Source organism: Sinocyclocheilus grahami, unplaced genomic scaffold (genome assembly GCF_001515645.1).
Source record: "Sinocyclocheilus grahami isolate Dianchi unplaced genomic scaffold, SAMN03320097.WGS_v1.1 scaffold218.1, whole genome shotgun sequence".
In the NCBI taxonomy this organism is placed as follows: domain Eukaryota; kingdom Metazoa; phylum Chordata; class Actinopteri; order Cypriniformes; family Cyprinidae; genus Sinocyclocheilus; species Sinocyclocheilus grahami.
Window position 1 is genome coordinate 713,849 of NW_015505397.1, and position 22,241 is coordinate 736,089.

The 22,241-nt window shown below is 38.4% G+C and overlaps 1 protein-coding gene across 1 annotated transcript in view; it reads left to right on the top strand.

The window, feature by feature from the left end:
- Positions 1-840: 840 nt before the first annotated feature.
- The window catches only part of LOC107596405 (short transient receptor potential channel 7), an 82,359-nt gene continuing 60,958 nt past the window's right edge, over positions 841-22,241 (top strand). Inside the window, exons 1-2 of the mRNA XM_016287125.1 lie at positions 841-898; positions 13,742-14,504. Coding sequence (XP_016142611.1) covers positions 13,752-14,504 — 753 coding nt within the window. The 5' untranslated portion in view covers positions 841-898; positions 13,742-13,751. The remainder of the gene's footprint in view (positions 899-13,741; positions 14,505-22,241) is intronic.

Genomic DNA, 22,241 nt, shown 5'->3' on the forward strand with positions numbered 1-22,241 from the left:
ACATTTCTCCAAATCTGTTCCCATGAACAAACAAACTCATCTACATCCTGGATGGCTTGACGGTGAGTTTTCAGCAAATTTTCATTTTTGAGTGAATTTGAACATTCTTTTAGCATAATACAACCAGTTAATTTCGATTAAGCTAAGACAAAACACTTTTGGAGATGTTCAGATTGTGAATACCTCTCTTTTGCATGCTATAAAAGTGACTGGTGACTGTAAAGTAAGACTTTCAAGGAAAATATTTTTTTTCGGTTTAATTGTATAGAAAAGAACAGCTCGCACATTCTTCGTCGCATCTCCATTTGTGTATCACAGAAGAAAGAAAGCCATATAGATGAGTAGATGTTCATCAGGCACATCTATGAAGTGTTTCAAGCCACACCTCTCTCATTTGAGGCGTTTGTGTGTGTGTGTGTGTGTGTGTGTGTGTGTGTGTGTGTGTGTTACTGGGTGTGTTTTGAGGTTAAAACTCTGCTCCCACTTGTTGCTGAAGTTGCGCGTCTCAGTTTCAAGAAGCCCTTTCCCTTACCAGATGCCGAGCACGGGTTCTCCCGATGTCTGACGAAGGCGAGGGGCTCCGTGTCTCCTCTTCCTCCCCCTCTCCCGCTCCTGCCGGTCAGACTCGTCTCCCTCAGCCGCCGAGACCCCTAAAGCGGCGGGCATCTGCGCCACTTCCACGCACCGACACGCGATCCAGAGACGCGTTTCCCCGCGATCCGCTGGATTTGATCGGGCGCTCGCCGGCGCGTCTTGGGCGATGCTGCACCGCGTCTCCGGTGCGCGACGGTCTCCAGAACCGCGGACAGCGGCGGCCCTCGCCACACAGACCCGATCATGAGACGCGCAACCTGGAGGAGTTGATCGAGACCCCGCACAGCTGCGCTCCACTTGACACGTGAGTCCAACCTTCAGTCCTCTGGACTTTACAACATCTTATTCCACAGTACAGGAATCAAGAAATGGATAGATCTTATAATGAGGTCATACAAAAATTGGTCCGGTAACCTACAACCGTGTTCATTTGGTAACAGAACCTATCAACCAGTTACCGTTTTATTCAAGTCATAACTATAATTTAGTAGGCTATGTATGACTGAATCAACTATCGAAAGTCATTTTTAAGGATCGAATGAGGTCTTTATTTGAAAGAACAGCATATTTTCACTTTAGACTTGCATAGGCTATAGGCTACAAAAATATATAAAACAAATGCAGTTCAAAAGTTGTATTTTTTATTTATTGTGTAATTTGCTCTTTTCTTTCTAGTAAGCATTTCGTTTTTAATTCAATAAGTTATCATAGGCTATAATAAGAATACATTGTTGTTCATACATTCTTTTTTCTTTCAGTTATCGTTCTTGTATATTTTATTAATTTATAATGTATCTATTCAATGTTATTAAAGTTTTTAAAAATATAATTTTGAGGTGCGTCTTGAGGTTTTTGGTCATTCATTAGCTCAGTGCTTCCCAAACCTGTCCTGGAGGCCCCCTTGCCCTGCACCTTTTGTATGTCTCCCTTATCTAACACACCTGATTCCACTCATCAGCTCGTTAGTAGAGACTGCAAGAACTCAATTGGGTATGTCTGATTAGGTAGACATACAAAATGTGCAGGGCAGGGGGTCCTCCAGGACAGGTTTGGGAATTCAAAACTGAGCACCTAGGTTTCCTCGTGTTGGAGCAATAAGCGGGTGTGGCGTGCATTTTATTTTTAATTTAAGTTTTATCATTTGATAGTAGTAGCTATTATCTGATAATTTTGTTAAGATTAGAGATCTGATTTTGAAGGTATTATGACAGAAGTTAGAATAGTTTCCTGATCGAGACTTTCCAGTGATGCGCACGCGCTTATCACTTCTCCTCCAGAACCGTTGAGTTGGTGCGAAAAACAGGCCTGAATCACTCCAATAAGACTTTAAATATTGATGTCTGATAGCTTGCTGTTACTTATTTATTATATTGATATTTAGCTGATAATTGCCTGGAAGTGTGTGCAAAGTTGAAAGAAACAGAGTCATGAGAAAAGTGTTTGTAGTGTCGGTTCTGGTCTCAAGACACTGCCTGTAGCCTGAGGTGAAAACAATAATAACCTGCCAAAATATTCCAGACAAGCTGTCTGTGGCATCATCCGATCCGCTCCAGTGGTAATGATACTGCAGGCAGAATCAGATCTTCATTAATCTCCACGTCAATCTCCAGATGAGACTTGACTTCAACACGACTGAAGCTACAGTATTTTCCAAAAGCATTTTCTGGGTTCACACAAATATGAAGATTCTGTCATCATTTGCTCACCTTTATGTCCTTCTGAAGCTGTCGGCTATCTTCCTTGCAGCACAAAAGAAGAAATTGAAGAATGTTTATTCAGATTTTTTCTTCATACATTGAAATCATACAGTGACCATACAGTTTTTACATTCCAAAAAGTACCATAACAGTAGTTCATGCGACTTTATTTGCTATATTCAAAGTCTTCTGAAGTCATACTATAGCTTTGTGTGAGACTGAGACAGAACAATTTTGTTGTCCTTTTTAGAGCTTGACTGTCCCAGAAAAAAAAACAAAAAACACTGATACGCCAGAAAGTATATTTACCCCCTCAACAAAATATTAAATCAAAGTAATAATAATAATAATAATATTATAAATGGTAGTGTTTATTATTTTATATAATAAAAAATATAAATAATATACATTATTATTATTATTGTTTTTACATCAGAAGTAAACAACATAAGAAGGATAAAAATGAAAGCTAACTGAGAATCTTGAAAAAAAATCACAGTATAAGATAGTATTTTCCTCACTTTTGTGTTTTCAGATACAGAGAGTGTTACAAAATATTGTTGAAATCCATTAAAAAAAACATCTTATAATTTTAAACATCTTAAAATTTACACCTGGAGAATTCACACTATTTTGAGTGAAACTTAGCCAGTGGAGAATTATGCAGTTTACTGTAGGATTGTAATTGCTGACTCATTTATAATAATTGCTCCGCCCCATGCACTTTTCAGATTGGTTTGAATAAGCCACGCCCAACTCCAAACTAAATAAAAGCCATGATGCAGGAAAATGACAGAAGGGTATTGCTAAAGAATAGTACAGTCTATTACAAAATGGACTATAATCAGATATTTATGTATGTCTGTGATGTATTTTTATGCTTAGAGTATTGTAAAGTTAGATTTGCAGGTCAAATTGAATTAGACTCAGTTTTGTGTCGTGTCTCTTGTGCGCTTCACATGAGAAGTGTACTATGAAGGGTGCCATATTAATTAGGATGCTGCCTAAGAATCCAGCTACTTATATAAACTGTGCTTTTGTGTGTTTGTGATCAGTGTTGGAGAGTAGCTACAGTAGTTACATGTAACGGAATTAATAATTTAATTACAAAATACATGTAATTGTAATCAGTTACAGTTACTGAGAAAAAAACGTGTAATTAAATTACAGTTACTTATGAAAATGTTAACGATTACAAAGGGGGTTATATCGGAATTTTTTTCACACACACACCCACATACAGATTTAATTGATTTCTTTCATAAATTGCAGTGACTGCTCTAGCATACGAAACACCAATGTTTCAGGAGTTTAGTACAGAGAATAGGACACATGCTTATTCGATAACTTTTTTATTTCCTATTCGGGTTTATGTATATGCTTTATTTTTTCAAGGCATTTTTAGGTTCCAGTATTTCCTGTCATAGCTATGCAAATATTTGATTTCAAAAATAGTATCATCGATATTAAACTATTTCTTGTTATGGTTTTAAATCTGTATTTAACATCTGAATTAAATGGTTCTTCATTAAATGGTTTGGCACCTCCTTACCTTGCAGACCTTCTTGAACGGCACACATCTACTAGATCTCTTTGGTTCTCTGATCAGCTGCTTCTAACTGTTCTAGATTAAAACTTAGGGGTGACCGGGCTTTTTCGGTAGTTGCACCTAGACTGTGGAATCTCCTACCCCTGCATGCATTTAAAACTTGTTAAAACTTGCTTGGCTTTCAGTTACTGTATTGAGGGATGTTATTGAATTGTTGTGTTTACTTAGAATTTGCCTCTGTATGTTAATGCTTTTATTTATTTTTTACCTTTTTTTTTTGTACAGCACCTTGGGCAACAGTAGTTGTATTAATGTGTGCTTTATTATAAGTAAAAGAAACTGACACAGAAACATAATGCTCTCAAAGAAAGTCTGATTTTGTGGTGGTTGTGCTTTAAAATTTAATTATTATAATCTTAATTCAAGTGATGAAGGATTTTGAAAGTCTGACAGTAATTACAAACTCAATTCCAGAAAAGTTAGGACGTTTTGTGAAATGCCATAAAATCAAGAATATGTTATTTGTTCATTCTCTTTAACATGTATTTAATTAGTACAAAGAAAAAATGTCCAATGTTTTCGCTGGCCAACTTAATTTTATTTTGTAAATATGAACAAATTTTGATTTTGAGGGCTGCAACACACTCCAAAAAAGTTAGGACAGAGGCATGTTTACCACTGCCACATCAACTTTCCTGTTTAATTGTCTGGGAATTGAGGATACTAATTGTTAAAGTTTAGCAAGCAAAATTTTCCTCCAATCTCGCTTGATACAAGACTTCAGATGCTCAGCAGTCTGTGATCATCGTTGTCTGATTCTCCTTTTCATGACTGGTCATACACTTTCAATAGGAGACAGATCTGGACTGCAGACAGGCCAGTCTAGCACATTCACACAACCAGTGTCCACAAAATGCACACAGCAGTGTTCACAAAACCACACTGTTGTAGCACATGCAGAATGAGACCTGCCATTGTCTAGATCTAATAACCATGGACTTCCCATGAAAGACATCATCTTGATGGCAGTATATGTCTCTGTACAACTGCAATATATGTCTCCATGTCAATGATACCTTTGCATATATGCCAGTCACCGTTTGCTCTGCTGCGCTCATATACCATGACAGACGTTTGCTTTTGCATATGTCGCTGGTGAAAGTCTGGATGGTCCCTTTGGTCTTTGGGACTGAGAACTCGACGTCCATTTTTCTCAGAAACCAGATGAAATATGGACTCATCTGATCACAGCACACATTCCCACTGTTTTTTTGACTATCTGAGATGAGCTCAGGCCCAGAGAACCCCGCGGCATCACTGCATAAAGTTGATGTATAGGTTTATCCTAGACAGATCAACAGGGTTCAAGTTTGATGCAGCGGCAGACTGTGTTCAGTGACAGCGATTGTCCGAAGTACTTCTGAGCCCATGTGGTTATATTTAACACCGCAGCATGACGGCTCACTCACATTCAACTAAGGTTTCCTGTTTTGCCATACACAGACACATATTTCTCTGGATTCCCTAAATCTTTTCACAATATTATGTATGGTAGTTGGTGAAAATTCTAAATTTTTTGTGATTTTGCATTGAGAAATGTGATTTTTGATTTGTTTGACACTTCTGACGTGAAATTTGGCACTAATTGATAAGCCATGATCCAGCTTTGCTTGCAAAGACTGAGATGCTCCTTTTATACCCAAACATGACACCCTCACCTATTACCAATTCACCAGCTTACTCTGAACTGTTTCAATACAGTTTAACTTGGATATTCTATAACCTTTTCACTTTTATTTTGCCTCTGTCCCAACTTTTTTTTGGAGTTTGTCGCAGCCATCAAAATCACAATTTGTTTATATTTACAATATATATATATATATATATATATTTGAGAAATCTTTTCCAAATTAAATACAAGTTAAAGAGAATGAACAAATCTCAGATTCTTGATTTTATTGCATTTTACAAAACATCCCAATTTTTCCTGAAATTGGGGTTGTGGTGTTGAGCACTACTGTAAGGTTAACCCTGCCTGGTTTAAATGTTTGAAAATGACTAACATTTGAAAACAATAGACATTTAGAAAATAATCAAAAAGTAATCAAATGTAATCAGTTACATTACTTTAATAAACTAATTGTAATAGTTACAATAGGGTAACTTGTAATCTGTTACCTACATTTCCAAAGTAACCTTCCTAACACTGTTTGTGATGTATAGTAAATAGAAGCTGGTCACTTCCAGTGTATTTTAATTTTGTTTATATATTATTGTAGTTTATATTTTATATTATTAAAATTATATTTTTTAAAATGTCTATATTTTCAGTTTTCGTTTTAAATTTCGTTTAATTTTCAGTAATTTTGTTATGTGCTTTTGCCACTTACAGGTGCATCTCAATAAATTAGAATGTCGTGGAAAAGTTAATTTATTTCAGTAATTCAACTCAAATTGTGAAACTTGTGTATTAAATAAATTCAAATTGAAGTAGTTTAAGTCTTTGGTTATTTTAACTGTGATGATTTTGGCTCACATTTAACAAAAACCCACCAATTCATCTCAACAAATGAACATATGGTGACATGCCAATCACCTAATCAACTCAAAACAGTTGCAAAGGTTTCCTGAGCCTTCAAAATGGTCTCTCAGTTTGGTTCACTAGGCTACACAATCATGGGGAAGACTGCTGATCTGACAGTTGTCCAGAAGACAATCATTGACACCCTTCACAAGGAGGGTAAGCCACAAACAGCCAAAGAAGCTGGCTGTTCACAGAGTGCTGTATCCAAGCATGTTAACAAAAGGAGCCCCTGCCAAGTATTGAGTACATGTACAGTAAATGAACATACTTTCCAGAAGGCCAACAATTCACTAAAAATGTTTTTTTTATTGTCTTATGAAGTATTCTAATTTGTTGAGATAGTGAATTGGTGGGTTTTTGTTAAATGTGAGACAAAATCATCACAATTAAAAGAACCAAAGACTTAAGACTTACTTCAGTCTGTGTCCATTGAATTGATTTAATACACACGTTTCACAATTTGAGTTGAATTACTGAAATAAATGAACTTTTCCACGACATTCTAATTTATTGAGATGCACCTGTAGTTGCCAGGGTGGTTTGGGTGCTTGATAGGTGTTTTCATCTTGTCTGGAATGAAATTAGTCAATTCCTGGTCACAGCTTCCTGTTCCTCATTTTTCTCCCGGTTTAAAATATCAACAGAAGCTCCATCATTTCAAAGCATTTGTAAAGAGGGTCATCACTTCCTTTATCTCTGTCTTTCCGCTCTGTTTCATCTGTCTCACTTCTCTGGCTTGAAGTCTTCCTCTCTTGTTGTTATTCCAGCTGCTCCTTTCATTATTTGTGCTGATGAGGAGCAAAACAAATCTATTTCTATGCCGATGCTGGTACAAGAGAGAGATGAGAAGTGATCTACAGTACAGTAGGATGAAAGGATAGACAAAGATTGCATATTATTCCTTCTCTGTAAGAGTGTGTGTTCATCAGTCCCACATATTCTCCATATGGATGGACTCATAATTCATTCCTTGTTTAAACTTCACTCATGTTCATCTTAAGCTGCCAGATCAAACTCAAACACATCATGTAGTCATTAAAACGGCTGGGTGTCATGGTTCTGGATGTTAAATATTTCCTCCTGGGCCAGTTTGATGTTCACTGTAAGTCATTTGGTTTGACTTCTTGAAGATGCTTTCAAAACATTGATCTGTTTGTTTAAGCAGCCAACAGGTCAGTGAGTTTGGATCTGTTTGGGAGAACAATGGCAGACGGAATCAGTTTTTATTCTGCTACAAATTAACATTCTGGATATAAGTATAAATTGCATAAATTTAAGTATTTAAATCAATAGTATGCTAATTAATTTCACCAGTGCATAATGCAGGGGATCCCAAACTTGAATATAAAAAATATTTTCTTGATGTACATCCTGAGGTTTTAAGTCAATATTTCAATCATTTAATGACACATTCACATGTTCATGGTCCACATGACATTCAATTAAATAGATACATTTTAGTTTTATTAAATTTTTTATTTAAGTTTTATTTTGACGTTCTAGCTGAACTTTGAAGTCTCAGCCAACATTACATTTTCACTGGTGTTTTACAAACCCCATCAACTTGAAAAATAATAATAATACAGTTTTTTCTGAATTGCTAAAACACTAAGCCCCAATCTCTGAACCAAATTCTCACTAGCTTAAACCAGTTTGTTGGGGTTTTTTCTCTTTGTCTACCAAAAAAGACTACATTGCTTGTGATGTGGACAAAGTCCGCAGGCCGGACTCAAGCAAAAAGACATGATGCTGAGACAGAATGAATCTCTCATTGACCCTGATTTTACAATTGCACAACTTACAGTATTTGAGTGTACTGTATCATACTATTCATTTAGAGTTTTATTTGACCTTTTTGGCCTTTGCAGTTGGACTGCCGTATTTTTACAGTATCCAGTGGCTGAATATATACAAACTTTCAGTACTATTCAATATTCAGCACAATACTATTCTTGCAGTACATAGAGTAGGCCTATACAATATATTCACCTTACTCAGTTGCAATTACTGTACTTTTTTACAGAATTGCAAAATTGTTTACTCAATACAATATACTTTTTTTCAGTAATGTTCTGGATGCTGTGTTCTCCATTTTTCTCTGTCGTGTCTAATGAATACCCTGTAGTGTTTTCTTTATTGACTCATGTGTGTGTGATCTGAGAGCACCGTTTGATTTTGAGTGCAAGTGAAATGGTTTTGCAGTATTTGGATTTGTGTTTAAGGTTTCGAGAAAATGAGTGATGGTTTCAAAAAATGTGTTTTAGCAATTCAGAAAAACTGTAATAATAATAATAATAATAATAATAATCTTTATCTTCATCATCATCATCATCATCAAAATTTTAGCTTAAAATAATAAAACAATAGTTTAACAAAAAGAACAAATCACAGAAATATATTACTGTTGTAATAATACGTTTATTTTACATTACAAGTTACAATTCTAATATTTGTCTTAAATTTTTCACTTCCAAATGATCAAAAGCGAACGTTTCAAATCCTCAAGCTTTTATTTTCATGTTATACAGTTATTTATTTAAATCTCAGCCTTTGATTTGGTAATCACACTAAGCTATATCATGATTATTGCGCACCCCCATTTATTTCTTTGAATTTTACATTTGATACAATTATCTATCAGATTTTCATCAACTCACAAACCCTGTTTGGGAAACCCTGGCATTGTCAGACTTGTGTTCCCGTTTTGTTGTTGTGTTCCTCCCTATGTACTCCTAGTTTTCCCTCTTGTGTTTTTATGCCCATATTTGGTTATTTTCCTGTTCCTGTGCCCATTTAGTTTGATTCCAGCTGTGTCCCATTGATTTCCTTGTTTCGTTCTGATTATAATAAACCTGTGTTTCTGAGTTTCCCTTGTCTGGAATTGTACGTCAACCTTCGTCCTACGTGTGAGTTCCTGCCTGTATGTTACTTGTTTGATGAAATAAAGACTTTTGGATGTTACTGCCCTTCGTCTCCTCGTCTCTGCCACAGTAGGCGAAACGTGACAGAATTCCGGACCTAAGACAGTAGTAAGCGACGCTCCTTCTCCCTGTTTTGTTTTACGTTTTTTGAAAGTGTCTTCTTTTGTTTTCCCCCGGTTGCATGGAAACCGCTGCATGCTTCGCCCACGCCGTTGTCAAGCCCGCCGGCCGCCCTATTCACCCGTAACCAAAAGAGGAGGATGAGGTGAAAAGGATGGCTCTCGATCCTCATCCTCGCTCAAGTGTCGGCTCCAGCCACAGAGCTCGCTCCAGTGTCAACTCCAACCTCTGAGTTCACTCCAGTATCAGCTCTATCCCCTGACCAGAGTCGAGAGATGGCTCTAGCCCCAGACCAGCGTCAATATAGGGCTCCAGTCCCCGCATCCAGCCCAGAGAGGGCTCCAGTTCCTGAGTCTAGCCCACGGAGGGCTACAGTTCCTGAGTTCAGCCCACAGGCTACTGTTCCTGAATTTAGCCCAAGAAGGGCTCCTGTTTCTGAATTAGGCCCCGAGAGGGTTGCGATCCCTATGTCTAGCCCACGAAGGGCCTCGGAACCCATTATTTTCCCCAAATATTTTTTGGGGGGAGGTTATAGGGCTCCAGCCATAGAGGCTGGGGCCATGGCCTCAGAGACTGCTCCGCCATGGCCTCCTGAACTGTCTGATCCGCCATGGCCTCCTGAACTGTCTGATCCGCCATGGCCCCCTGAGTTCCCTACTCCGCCATGGCCTCCTGGACTGCCTGCTCCACCATGGCTCCCTGCGCTGCCTGCTCCACCATGGCACCCCACGCTGCCTGCTCCGCCATTGCGCCCTGAACTGCCAGATTTGCCAGGGGTCCCGGAACGGACAACGCTCACCCCCCGTTAGGCGCCCACCCCCCCTCCCCGTTGGATGTTGTGAGGCATGAGGACGCGCCTTCTGGGAGGGGTGAGTAATGTCAGACTTGTGTTCCCATTTTGTTGTTGTATTCCTCCCTACTTGTGTTCCCATTTTGTTGTTGTATTCCTCCCTATGTACTCCTAGTTTTCCCTCTTGTGTCTTTATGCTCATATTTGGTTATTTTCCTGTTCCTGTGCCCATTTAGTTTGATTTGATTCCAGCTGTGTCCCATTGATTTCCTTGTTTCGTTCTGATTATAATAACCCTGTGTTTCTGAGTTTCCCTTTGTCCGGAATTGTACGTCAACCCTCGTCCTACGTGTGAGTTCCTGCCTGTATGTTCCTTGTTTGATGAAATAAAGACTTTTGAATGTTAATGCCCTTCGTCTCCGCCACAGTAGGTGAAACATGACAGGCAAAATGCATCGCACCAAAAAAAAAAAAAATGCTTTATCTGTGCAAAAACACCTATCTAGAGACCAGAATATCATATAGACTTGGAGTTGGGCTCTGGAATCAGTAAATCACCACCTAATAACCACCCAGAACACCCCAGTAACAAAGTGACACAAGGTTATTATTATTTTATTTTTTTTGACATCGGTTTATAAAATTAATCATGTATTGCATGGACAAAGTTAAACAATGTTCACATTTTCCTCAGAAAATGGAAGATTCTAGTTATTTTTGCAAATCAGTTTGGTGCTAGAGGTGGTGCCACAGATATCGGTCACATTTAATCAGACAAAGACTTAACGCAAATGCATGCAGTTTGTGCATCTGTAACCGTGTGAGAGAGTCAGAGACAGATGTATCTCGAGGACCTTAATGACCTCACACACACACAACACACACTGTGCTCAGCACGGCTCTCTCTCTCACTCTCTCTCTCTTGAGTGTGACACTCCTTCATGTCCCTCAGGGAAGTTGCGCTATTTGAATGGGTTCCATTTTCAGCCACTCTTTTCTGCGCTTGATGTGTCAGAGCGCTGTGTAATCTTCTTTCTGCTGTCTCTTTATAGCGTCACTCTTTTATTCTTCTCTAATGAGCAGAGTGTCAGGTGACCGCTGGCCCACCTGACTGACTAAACATTACTGCACAGCTACTCTACAATTTTACTTTTTCTGAAGAAATTGTGGGTGGTTGCTTAGCTGTTGGTAGAGTATTGCTAGTTAGTTGCCAGGATGTTATTAGGGGACTCTCAGGTGGTTGCTAGTGTGTTCAGGGTGGTTACTAGGACATTGCTGGGACACTCTTAGGTGGCTGTTAGTGTGTTGCTAGCACATGCTTAACCCTTTCACATGTAAATTTAAAATATTCTAGCTGACCCCCCAGAGTGAGTTTTTTTTAGGCGACCATTATTTTAGAATGTATCACCTTATTATTTCCATGGCGACGTGTCATGCTTGTCACGTGACACACTGCAGCCATTATAACTCTGTATGAGTGATGTATAGCTTTTATTTAATGTTTCCTTTTTTATTCGAAATATTCACAAACAATTATATTATCAGCGTCAATTATATTATGAGATATATGATATTCCAATTCTCAGATATGTGCAAGTAAATGTTTTTGGTAGTTTAAACACCTTTATAATGACCATGTTAGTTGATCTATAATGGGCGATGGGTGCAGCCATGTTAGTTCGCGGTGAATCTGAGCTGTGGGATTTACAACATGCAAATTCATCCTCTCCTCCCAAAAGACATTTAAGTAAGTTTCCCGTGAACTGGGAGAAGAATAGAGTAAACTTTATAGTTACCTACACAGTTGATTACGTGATGCACTGAACGTTCTAATCACACCGATGTGATCGTATGTGTCAAAGGGTTAGGAGGTTGTTAGAGTGTTGCTAGGGCATTCTCAAATAGTTGATAGGGTGTCCAAAGTGGATGCCAGGACATTGCTAAGGCATTCCTAAGTGATTGCTAGGGTGTTCAGGGTGGTTACTGGGGCATTGCTGGGACACTCTTAGTTGGTTGCTAGGGCATTCTTGACTTAACAAACATCACTAACTAAAAAACATATGCAGCATTGATGTGTCTATCCAGAAAATTTTGGATTCTCTCTCTGGAGTTGTGTGTGTGTGTAAAAGCTAAGAGTGTTTTTGTTTTATAGCAGGTTGTAATTTGCTGCAGTATGAAATATCTCGCTCACAGAGAGTTTGCCAGCATTTGGAAATCAAATGTTCAGAGCAGACAGCATGAACGAGATGACATATTGATCTGTTCACTGCACATGTATGTTTCATGTGTTTGTTTGTGTATATTTTTGTTTCTATGCTGTATAAGCAGTTTGTGTGTGTAAAAATCGTCTGTACTGAATAAATGGATTTTCTCTTGAGGCATACGTGTGCAATTTTAAACAAAACTGTGATCAAGAGGGCTAAAATTGTTATGATTTTGCAAACAGATACCTATAGCATTTGCATGCAGCAATCATCATGTCATTTTTAAAGTTTAATATATTCACCCTCTTGTGTTTTAACGATGGAAAATAAGACTGCTATCACCCAGACTCTTATCTAGAAATCTCTAAAACTGAAATGTGTGTGTTGAAATTGTGGCAGTTTCTTAGGTTTTGCTCCCACTGTTGAACATCACATGTCTGTCTGTGTGTGATCCACTGAAAGCACTACAGCCCCGAGCTGATCTCTGATGTCATTGATTATTGGTCCAATCAGAGATCAGATTGTCTCATGTGGCGAAAGGCCAATTTAGCAACTTCTAAAAGGAGAGCTGTGATTAGCCATTTCAGACCATCAGTCTATTGACAGACAGTTATTGATTGAATCTCATGCTGTGCAGTGAGCAGAACAGATTAGACTAGTTGAATTAAACACACTCATTTAAGCTATTTAGCAGCAACCTTTTACAGCTAGTTTGTGACATTTTCCCGATGTTAAAATCAATGTTATTTTAGTATCCTTATTATCATAGTATTTATTAATATTTTGAAGTTTTAGTAATTTTGTGTTTAAAACATTATTATTATTATTTAAATATGTCTATTTACTATTGAGTTTTTTTTCCCCTTTTCATTTCAGTTTTAGTTTTAGTTATTTTAGTGCTTCAACTTGAACTAAATGAAAATTAAAAATGTTACCTGGGCAATTAACTGAAATAGACAATTTTTAATACTCTGTTTTATTTCTGTTAACATCTATTTTATTTCAATTAACATAATTTTATTAAAAAATATATATATTTTTTTATTTTAGTTAAGAACACATTCAATACTTAAGAAAAACTGCCTATATTTCCTTATCTTCCTATTGTGCATGTTATATTGAGTTATGATTTTTTTTCTTTGTAAACATAAAAATTTAAACTTTTTAATGTTTTAATGGATAAAATCAACTTTTAGCCAATTGAATATTCAGTTTCTCACTGAAATACATCACATGTGGGTTGCGAAAACCATTTCATGACTGATTTTTTGTTTTCTCTCAGGTCAGAGGTCATGCATCGCAGGCACACCACCCTGCGAGAGAAGGGCCGTCGGCAGGCCATCCGAGGCCCTGCCTACATGTTCAATGAACGCGGCACCAGCCTCACGGCGGAGGAGGAACGTTTCCTCGATGCAGCGGAGTACGGCAACATTCCCATCGTCCGCAAGATGCTGGACGAGTCCAAAACGCTTAACTTCAACTGCGTGGACTACATGGGGCAAAACGCGCTGCAGTTAGCAGTCGGCAACGAACACCTGGAGGTCACGGAGCTTTTGCTGAAGAAAGACGGGATGGCGCGCATTGGTGATGCACTTCTTTTGGCAATCAGCAAAGGTTACGTGCGAATCGTAGAGGCCATTTTGGCTCATCCGGTGTTTGCGGGCGGCTTGAGACTGACTTTGAGCCCGCTGGAGCAGGAACTGAGGGACGACGACTTCTACGCCTATGACGAGGACGGGACGCGTTTTTCGCACGACGTGACGCCGGTGATTCTGGCCGCGCACTGTCAGGAGTACGAAATCGTACACATCCTGCTGATAAAGGGCGCCAGGATCGAGCGGCCGCACGACTACTTCTGCAAGTGCTGCGAGTGTACGGAGAAACAGAAACGTGACTCATTCAGTCACTCCAGATCGCGCATGAACGCGTACAAAGGGCTCGCTAGCGCCACCTACCTGTCGCTGTCCAGTGAAGATCCTGTACTGACGGCACTAGAGCTCAGCAATGAACTCGCACGACTCGCCAACATAGAGACGGAGTTTAAGGTAAGAAACAAACAAAAATGTGTCATTTATTGAAGTACAAATCTATTTGTATAGCACTTTACAGAAAAACATCAAATTATGTTAATGTTTATAATATCTTAATATCTTCATGACATCCAGTCGCATTTAGCAGATTAGACCAGGATGATAAACTATTTGACATTTTGTAACGTTAGAAGCAGTCAAACAGTTGATATTTATAAGTGTATATTTAATTTATATAAAAAGCTGGGTGATAATATAATTGCATTTTACAACAAAATAACAAAAATCAGGCTCACTGCAAAAAAAAAAAAAAATCTTAATTAGTATTTTTGTCTTGTTTTCCAGCACAGATATATAAATATTATTAGAGAAAATTAAGATGCATTCACTTGAGAATCAAAAGACATAAGATATTAATTTTTTTCTGATTTTTTTTTTTATCAAAATGAAGTGAGTTTATGCTTAAAACAAGAAAAAAATACTTAAATGGGATTAGAAAAATAAACTTAATTCAAAAGGAAAACCCCATTGGCAGATATTTATTTCTTGATTTTTTTCTTTTTTTTTGTAGTAAATGTATCTTGATTTAAGATAAATGTTTAGATATTGTAATAATTTTTGTCTTCAAAAATTATTACAAAATTATTGTAAAAATTCAGAACATTTTTCTTATTTGTAATTGCTGTAAGAGATTCTGTCTTACTTCTGGAAGCAATAGCCTCCACACAAGGTTTCCTGTAATTGTGCATCAGACCTGCACATGGTCAGGAGGAATTTAGCACCAAAGTGGTTTCATTTGAGCAGTTTTCTTGATATATCTGGTGTGAATTGCTCTCTTAAGGTGATATCACAGCATCTTGGTGAGTCAGGACTCTGATTTCTTCACTCCAGAAAGTTTGTTTTCTTCTGTTAAAGGGGTCGTATGATGCTATTTTCAAAGGTCATTATTTTGTGTATTGGGTGTAATAGAATGTTTGATTCAATTTTCAAAAAACACATTACTTTTCACATACTTTGCATTATTGTAGCTCTTCTATGCCCAGTCTTTCTAAAACGCATCAATTTCTACAAAGCCCCTCCTTCCGAAAAGCGCAGTGAGCTCTGATTGGCCAGCTGACCCTGTGAGTTGTGTTTGGCCGAACATTTCAAGCATGTGTTGGAATTGTAACACCCCTTACCATAATTGCAAGCTTCAGCTTCCAAAGACAGTTAATAATGTTGTCACTTTTACCATATCAGTTCAAGCCCGGGTCAGATTCTGAAAATGCAGATGACCAAGCCAATCGATCAAAAACAACTTTGCAAGAACAACTTGAGCAGAATGAATCAGAATCTTCTTTCAGAAGCTTCTTTCTATGCGTGTACATTTTGGTGGCATTATGCAAATATTTCCACATAGTGATGTAGGTATGTAAGGGTCGAGGTGTTTTCGGCGTTTTTCGTCTGGATCAGCCTTCTATTTTAGATAGAAACGATCCTTTTGTGGGAGACTTTGAGGTTTGTAACTTTGCAGATCTCATACATACACAAGCAGCTACATAACACACTTAAGAAAAAGGAAAACATGAAAACGCATCATATGACCCCTGTTGATCTGTTCTGTTCTGTTGTTGATTTAGTCCTGTGTTTTGGGTTGTTTTCCTGCTTCTGTTGAGTCAGTTGGTGGTCAGATGGCTTTACGTTCTACTGATGAATGTCGACTCTCATTACAGTAGTGTGCTGATAAACCTTAAAATTCATTTTCTGTTGAAGACCGCAAGATGTCCAGGACCAGAGGCACTATGTGTGTTTTTCATTACATGTGTTGTGTGGTGTTTTGGGATGTTTTGTTGGAAGCATGGTTCACATCAAGCATTGCTTCTGGTGAATAGCAAACTCAAAATTAGTGAAAATTAGAGGCGACTCTGGCCATCATCTCTAATGCACCTAAATAAGAATTGAATATCGGCTTAGTGTAAACAGGTTTACAGTCTTTGGGTGAATGTCATAAAGATATGTCAGGGACAAAGAAGAAGAAAAAAATGGCTTAATTATCTATAAACATATTATCTATAAACTTTTTATAGATATGTTTTTTATAAAGTAGTATTTATTATTTTTTTAATAATTAAAAATGTTAGATTTTTTTTTTGTAAAATTTGATTTTTAATACATTTATATTGAATTGTTATTATTATTAGAAGTTTGTGATTTTATTTATTTTTTAATTTTTCTTATTTTAAAAAATATATTTATATTACAATTATAATAATTTAAGACCTTTATGTTTTTATTTATTTGTTTGTTTGTTTGACCATTTTTGCTTGTTTTTTTAAACACATTACTGTAATATCAAAGTTGAAAATCATCTGGACACTGATCTGTGTTTTAATAAATTTAATTCAGTACAACAAATACTACTATTAAAATACTTTACAATTGAAATAATATATCACCATTTTTATTAAACTAAGGAGAATTTGGAAGGACGAAAATTGCTTAACTGATGAAATATGAAATGTATATTAAAATACTGCTGCAATCCCAAAAAAAAAACACACTCAATAAAGAAAAAGAAACACTCAATAAAATAGTGAGAAAATTTCACAAGGAAATCTCATCTTCCCAAACTATATAAGAGCAGCAGCGACACTGAATTTTCAGGCAATACAATCAACTCTCACTGTATGAATAACAGCGTGTGTGTCTGTGAGAAATGGAGCAGGAAACAGTCAGATAATGTACGCTTTGGGCTTGAGTTTGATATTTGGGCTGATGGCTTTTACTTCATATGGACGTCCTGACCTGGAGAAGACGAGAAGCCAGCATAAAGAAGATGAGATAGAAACAGAATAGTTCTTTGTGTGTGTTGTATTTGTATGCTTATTAAAGTATCAACTTATCAACTAAATTAATGAAGGTTGCATCTCTTGCACTCCATGTTTTACATGAACGGCTCCTTAGTAGGTAGTTCCCAGTGTAGACAGTTGACTAGACTAGTGTGTGAGGATCAGGGGTGAGTGTGTGTTTGTCAGGGCTCAGATGGTGGCGTGTGCATCCACTACACAACTGTAAATTAAAGTGTTCTTCACACAGGAGTGTGAGTGTGTGTAATTAACTACAGCCCATCTCTCTAGGGCGCTCTTGGTGTGTGTGTGTGTATTTGAATGTTAATTTGCATGTCCAGTGTTTCAGTAAAGCGTCCACATGTTCAGCAGAGCAGCATCTGTTTCCCAGCACACACTGCTCACTAATGAGTGTGAGTCTAATCCACCTGACGACTGAATCATGCTGGACTCCTCAGGGATCAGATCCGTTTGTGGCCCAAATCAATCCTCCTCCAGAGCCACCTTACAGCGTGCATTACACCACATGTATTCTATTCATGTATAAAATAAGATGTTTAATGTATTTTTGCCCAGCGTTGGATTCAGTGTTTTTGTAGTTTCATCCACAGATGGGTCATCTACTTAGAGCATTCTTAAACTGTCTGATGTATATTACATGCAAACATAGCTATGTATAATTTTCAGATCTCATATTGCTCAGTTTTTATTTTTATTTTTACACAAAGTTATTCTAGAATCATTAATATACTATTCTAGATATTTTTGTTAACGTTTTAATTAATTAAAAATATAAAGTATTATGTGTGTGTACATTTAATTTATTTGTATTAGTATTTTTATATAAAATTTATATAATATTTAAATGTCATATATGCATTTTATTAATGAAAAATTATATATGTATACACACACTAATGAATTAATATATTTATACATTTATGTGCATATGTACATTTTATTAATTAAACAATATACTATACATCATATACACTATAATATAACTTAACTAACTATATAACTTAATAATTTTGTTGTTTTTGTCATTTTTATAATTATTTTTTAAATATATCATACATTATGTCTTTTATTTTTATTTCACTTTTAGTTATTTTAGTAGTCCTACTTCAAGTTCAATAAAATGTTGTCTTGACAAACAGCTGAAATATAATAAGTTTACATTTTTATATATTATTTCATTTAATGTTTATTTTATTTCAAGTAGCAAAAATTTTTTTTTTTTTTACGGTTTTAATTTAAGTTAACAATAGACTTTAGAATTTACATTAGAAGGCTTGTGTCACGGTTGGTTTTGGTTCATGTTCATGTTTTCATGTCTTTTATTTTGATATTTAGCCATGTTTCATGTTCCTCTCATGTGTTTCCCTTGTTCCCTGAAGTGATCTACCCTGCGTTTCATTCGGAAAGGCTCATCCCTATGCCCTAATCCCTTCAAAGGGTTTACCCTCCGGAGTGAGAGTTTCGAAGGGTTGAAGGGTGTAGGGGACCAAACAACTGTTTCTTGAAGTGCCCTTCTGTGTCATCATCACGTGCCCACACGGAGGCGCCGTCATCATGCAAAGAATATGCGCAAAGGATCATGGGAGCCCGAAGTGTCCATCAGTCAACATACTTTGATGTCATACGCCGATTGGTCTGCACAGCGCTGCTTCAAGTCGAACACACCTTTTGTCTTGATTGTTCCAGGTGTCTCTTGTTAGTGATTAGTGTCTTTGTATAGCCCTCATGTTACCATTGTCCTTTGTTTAACTTTGTTCCCTGTATTACTGTTGGTGAGTTTGTTTTCATGGTCATGTCATGTTTCTTGTCACGCCAAGGCTGTTTGGATTGCATTTGTTTATGTTCGGAATAAACTGCACTTGGGTTCACTTCAACTCGCCTCACTGGATTGTTACAGAAAGCTTGACCGATACAATGGACCTAGTAGTTTCTTTGCTTTGCCTTCGTCAAGGTAAATGTTGTATAGAGGATTATTTGGTGGACTTTTGTGGACTGTGCCATTTGGATTTCATTGGTGGATTTTAATGACATGGCTCTAGTCTGAAGGACATTTTTTTGTTATGGGTTAAATGCATTTGTTCATGGATGCCAGGGGGGAAATACATTCCCAGGGGGGAAATACATACTAAACTATGGTCCATGAATCCGTTCCAGAGCCTGCACCAGTCCCAGAGCCTCTCTCCAGTCAATGAGTCCACTCCCGAGCCCACTCCAGTCCATGAATCCGCTCCAGAGCCAACTCCAGTCCATGAATCTGCTCCCGAACCCGCTCCAGTCAATGAGTCCACTCCAGAGCCCTCTCCAGTCCTTGAGTCCACTCCAGAGCCCACTTCAGTCCTTGAGTCCACTCCTCTCCAGTCCATAAATCTGCTCCAGAGCCCACTCCAGTCCATGAATCCGCTCCCGAACCCGCTCCAGTCCTTAACTCCACTCCAGAGCCCTCTCCAGTCCATGAGTCCTGTCCAAATCCCACTCCAGTCCATGAGTCCACTTCAGAGCCCACTCCAGTCCATGAATCCAGCCCATGAATCCACTCATGAATCCGCTCCAGTCCTTGAGTCCACTCCAGAGCCCTCTCCAATCCATGAATCTCCTCCAGAGCCCACTCTAGCCCCAGAGCTCAGTCCTGTGTTGGCACCAGCCTGTGAGTTTCTTACTTATCCAGTTTTGACCACAGTGGTCACATGTGAACCTTCTGCCAGTCATCTCTGAACTCACAATCTGCTCTGTCATGGCCAAGGGGCCGTCTGTGAGCTCTCAGCCTGTCCGGTTATGGCCAAGGAGGTCATCCCTGAACCCTTTGTCTGAACCCACTGAGGCCGTAGCATAACAGGATCAAGGTTCAAGGATTTTCTGCCTGTTATGTCGCGGCTATGGAGGCCGTTCTTGAACTCTCTGCCTGTAATGCTATGGCCATTGAGGCCATTCAAAGATATTCTGCCTGTCATGTCTTGGCTATGGAGGCCGCGCACAAACTCTCTGCCTGTTCTGTCATGGCCAGGTGGTCTGTCCATGTCTCTGCTCCACCATGGCCTCCTGACCTGTTCTGGTCACCGCCTCTACCCTGGTGGTCATCTGCTCCACTCTGGCTTCCTGCTCTGCCGTCTCCACCCTTGTCTCTGGCTACACCCTGGTTCTCTACGCCCTCTGCTCCACGGCCTAGGTCAGCCATTGCTCCATGGTCCAGGCCCGCCTCTGTTCCATGGTAAGGGCCCACCATTGCACCAGGACCCACTGCTCCATGGCCTATGCTCTTTCCCTCTGCTCCACAATCCATGGTCTCTATCAATGCTCCACGGTCTAGGACCGCCACCATGTCATGATCCAGGTTCAGTTCCCCTTTGTTTATGTTTGGAATAAACTGCACTTGGGTTCACTTCAACACAGCTCAGTGGATCATTACAGCTTGTTTATATGATGATAAGCTATAGTTGCTGTAGTATCTTCTTGGAACTTCAACGATGAATGCGGCACGGGCCGACAGTGGATTGGTTTGTCAAATCCAATCATTCTTTGCTTCTTTCCTCATTGTAAAGAGGGTTTTACTCCCCAACCTCATATAAACTGTCGGTGTGTCTCTGAGCTAATTCCCACTGAAGTGCTCCATATTTAAGGGCCATATGCGTGCACATATCATTTCATCTTCAGAAAATATTAGCGTCCGATGGAAAACAAACCTGGCTTTAATCCTCCCAAAACAAGCTGCAGACAAATCAGCAAGGAACAAAAGCATTGCATGGTTTTATGGCATTCAGTGATGCCTCCCGGCATTCCACATGTCATGTAATCACTGTTGCCACAGGTAACATCACATATTTTGCCCGTGGCGATGAGACAGATGCTGAGTCTTCAGCTGATTGAATCCTCCTGTTTGTCTCCGTTTGAGAAGGAGGATTACTGGAGGTTTCTGAGGAATGTTCATTAGAAATTAGGCGGGACTCGTTTGAGGAGCATCAGGCTCCAGATGATCCCTGCGGCCGCGATTGACGGATTAATGCAATCCAGAAACAAATTCTAGAAATGACTGCAAAAATGCAACCATGAATGTCAACAGTTTTTTTTTATTAATAGTTTAAAATATGTCTTACATTAGATTATCTTAACAATTTATACAATTTGATTCAAAACAATGAGCAGCTTGTTTAAATGAAACAGTCCCCCCCCCCCCTGGACATTATTAGTTAAAATGTTGCAATTTTTTTCCCTCAGGACTTTCTAAAATGCAGCTGTAAATGTCAGCCATTTTTTATTCATAATTACTTAGAATGTTAGTTTAGATATTATACATGTATTTTCTACGGTAAGTAACTTTATAATTTGGGTTTAAATAGCCTTTAAAGGGGTCATATTATGCTTTTTTAAAGATCATTATTTTGTGTATTTGGTGTAACAGAATATGTTGACATGCTTTAATGTTCAAAAAACACATTATTTTTCAAATACTGTACATTATTGTAGGTCCTCTATGCCCCGCCTCTCTCAAACGCTTCGTTTTCTACAAAGTCCCTCCTTCCGACAAGCGCAGTCTGCTCTGATTGGCCAGCTGACCCAGTGCATTGTGATTGGCCGAACACCGCAAGCACTCGTCGGAAATGTAACGCCCCTTACCATAATCACGAGCTTCATCTTTCAAAATAAATGTAAAGACAGAGCCCAAAAGGGGAACAGAGTCGCGTGACAGACACAGTGATGAAGCTGCTATGTGTTTGCAACAAAGCCACGGTTAAGACAGCTGACTCCACTGTGATGTGACCCCCCCCTCTCTCGCTCTCTCTCTCTCGTGCGCGCGCGCACACACACACGATGCACAAAACTCCACATTTGAACAGTCAATAGCAAATACTTAAACTAATAACAAAACAGTAGCTGATTCAGAAGCGCCAGATTGTCAGAGCAAAGTCAGAAT